Source organism: Orycteropus afer, unplaced genomic scaffold (assembly GCF_000298275.1).
Source record: "Orycteropus afer afer isolate SDZICR_OR568_19922 unplaced genomic scaffold, OryAfe1.0 scaffold00071, whole genome shotgun sequence".
Taxonomy (NCBI): domain Eukaryota; kingdom Metazoa; phylum Chordata; class Mammalia; order Tubulidentata; family Orycteropodidae; genus Orycteropus; species Orycteropus afer.
In genome coordinates this window covers 3,347,156-3,349,788 of record NW_006921658.1, presented here as the reverse complement: position 1 = coordinate 3,349,788, position 2,633 = coordinate 3,347,156, and the positions used below count along the sequence as shown (strand labels likewise).

The 2,633-nt window shown below is 32.2% G+C and overlaps 1 protein-coding gene across 1 annotated transcript in view; it reads left to right on the top strand.

Moving 5' to 3' along the window:
* Positions 1-787, top strand: part of FAM241A (family with sequence similarity 241 member A) — a 65,465-nt gene extending 64,678 nt beyond the window's left edge. The window contains exon 4 of the mRNA XM_007940779.1: positions 542-787. Coding sequence (XP_007938970.1) covers positions 542-787 — 246 coding nt within the window. The remainder of the gene's footprint in view (positions 1-541) is intronic.
* The last annotated feature ends 1,846 nt before the right edge of the window (positions 788-2,633 follow it).

Genomic DNA, 2,633 nt, shown 5'->3' with positions numbered 1-2,633 from the left:
AGGGGAGCTGTTGCATTGTGGTAAATTGTGGTCAATGACATGAGACAAAGTATATGTGAACTGCTGTATCGAGAGTGATTTTGCTCTGTAAATCTTCACCCAAATCTAAATAAAATAAAATTTAAAAAAAAAAAAAAAGAAGAGTGGTAGAAAAGGTTGTTCTAAAATCCTGATCACTGACAAGAGAAATACAAACCTCGTCCTTCTTCATTTAAGAAACTGTCTTTATGCCATTCCAGAAACTAGAAAATGTATGAAAATTATTAACTACTTCCTTCATCTTGTAAATTAGAGCTCTGGTAGTTAAGATTCCAGTCAATACTAGTCCCACAGAAGTCAGTGTTTTTCATGTTCTTGAAAAGTGGGCACCACACAGTTGTTTGAAATGTCAATCAAAAGGAACATTCTCATTCTATTAAGTTAGCCTATTTACTGAATAAATTTTGAAAGGCAAGATGGAAATAGTCGTTATTTCCTAAAGGCTGTCACATAGTTCTTGTTTTATGGTTGTATTTTGTTTTGTCTTGTTTTCTTTCCAAAGGATGTTAAAGAATCACAAAACCACACTGGCGAGCCTGTCGGAGATGACTACAAAAAGATGGGAACACTTTTTGGTGAACTGAACAAAAGTCTTATCAGCATGGGCTTCACAAGGTTGTATTTTGGAGAACGAATTGTGGAACCAGTAATAGTCATTTTCTTTTGGGTCATGCTGTGGTTTCTTGGCCTACAGGCCCTTGGACTAGTTGCTGTTCTTTGCCTTGTCATTATTTATGTGCAACAGTAAAACATGGTCAAATGAACTGTTGTTTGACATTTGTTACCCATATTATGTAACTGATGAATTTATATATTCTACTGTATGAAAGATGGAAAATTTTGCTTTATTTTAAATTGTGTGCTGGCTATTTTTCAAATTAAATTTGTATATGGATATTGTCTAAAATTAAACATAACTCTTGATTATTATAGGATTGAATATACAATTTGTAGCTAATTCGAAACTCTGGTTTCATTACAGTATGTGACCTCTTTTAGACATCTCTACCCCAACCCCAAATCTTAAATAATACCATCAAAAAGCAAGCAAGAAAATAAAGGATGTGGAATTTTAATCAGTGAATATGCTCTTATGAAGACCTCCAATAAGACATATTAGGAGAAATACTAATGAAATGGAAGCTAAAAATAAGTTTTAATTGAACGACTCTCCATTCATTCCAACCCCCACCAAATAATTTCATATTATTTGGGAAGTGCTTGGATTTCTATTGTTCCTGCTCAATCCAAAGCAATGAATGATAACAACAAATGATAATTACCATACACTACCTTAATATTTCAATGAAAGTCATAAAACTAGCATGTTTTCTAAGGATTGAAATATATATATATTATAATATATATATATATATATTATTACTGGGGAAACTTCGCAGGTTAAATGTAACATTTTTATAAGGTAAAACTTGGACCTAGAATCACTTCAGTATATCATTTTAGGTTTTAGCGAATTTTGGTGCTAATTACTTTTTGTGAATTTTTTGAGTCTAATAAGCCAGGTCCTAGTTGGCTGCTCTCTAAGGTAATGCTATATTTTCTTGCATCAAACAAACTGCGTATTTTTTCCTAGACAGACATTTTCAGTGTATTTTTTCCAGAAATTTACAATTTTATAGTTCTTTTATAACAGTTATTCTAAAGTTTAAAACAATATTTATTATCTTGGCATGGATTTTTTTTCCAAAAAAAAAATTTTGATTTATTTTATGGCTGAAACATTTTACTATTCTTTTAAGAGGAAAAAAAATAGCTCTTTATATATATGGTGTGTGTATATACACACACACACACACACACACACTTGGAAATATAGTATTATAGTATAAAACCAAATGCTTAAATTTGGAATCAGTTGTAATAATACTACTCTTGGCTAAAGCCAAGTAGGTAATTGGCTAGCTATGATACTAATATGTCTCAATTCAGTACTTTTGGATCTAAAGTTGAAATAACATTTCATTAAATACACTTTGAAAGTGGAAAATGGCTTTTGTGATATTTTGGATTTTGTTAAAGGAGCTCTGGTGGCACAGTGCCAAAGGCATTTGACTGCTAAACAGAATGTTGGCAGTGCAAGCCCACCAGCCACTTTGAGGAAGGAACACTGGGCAATCTACTTCCATAGAGATTTACTGCCACAGAAACCCAGTGGTGGTCGCCATGAGTCAGAATTGACTCAGTGGCAGTACTTTCAGATCTTATATTGAAATAATCATTTCATTAAATACACTTTGAAAGTGGAAAATGGCTTTAGTGGTATTTTAGGTTTTGTTAGAGAACCTAAACTCTACACTATCCTCTTAAAGACTCTATCTGTGTAGATAAAGGAGATATAGTTGAGATAATTATCTAAGTTAAATACAGGAAAACAAGGCATTTTATCTTTCATAGCAGGTTTATTATAGAATGCTAACAATCCCACTTTGTAAAGTTTTTAGCCAATCCTGTTTGAAAATGTAATTCTGTGAGTTCTCTGTGTCTTCCCATTCTAAAGCAGAAAACTAATGAAAAACTTTGGATTTGATTTCTGGACTTAGATAATCCTAAACACAAATACCTGTCAGAGGGCA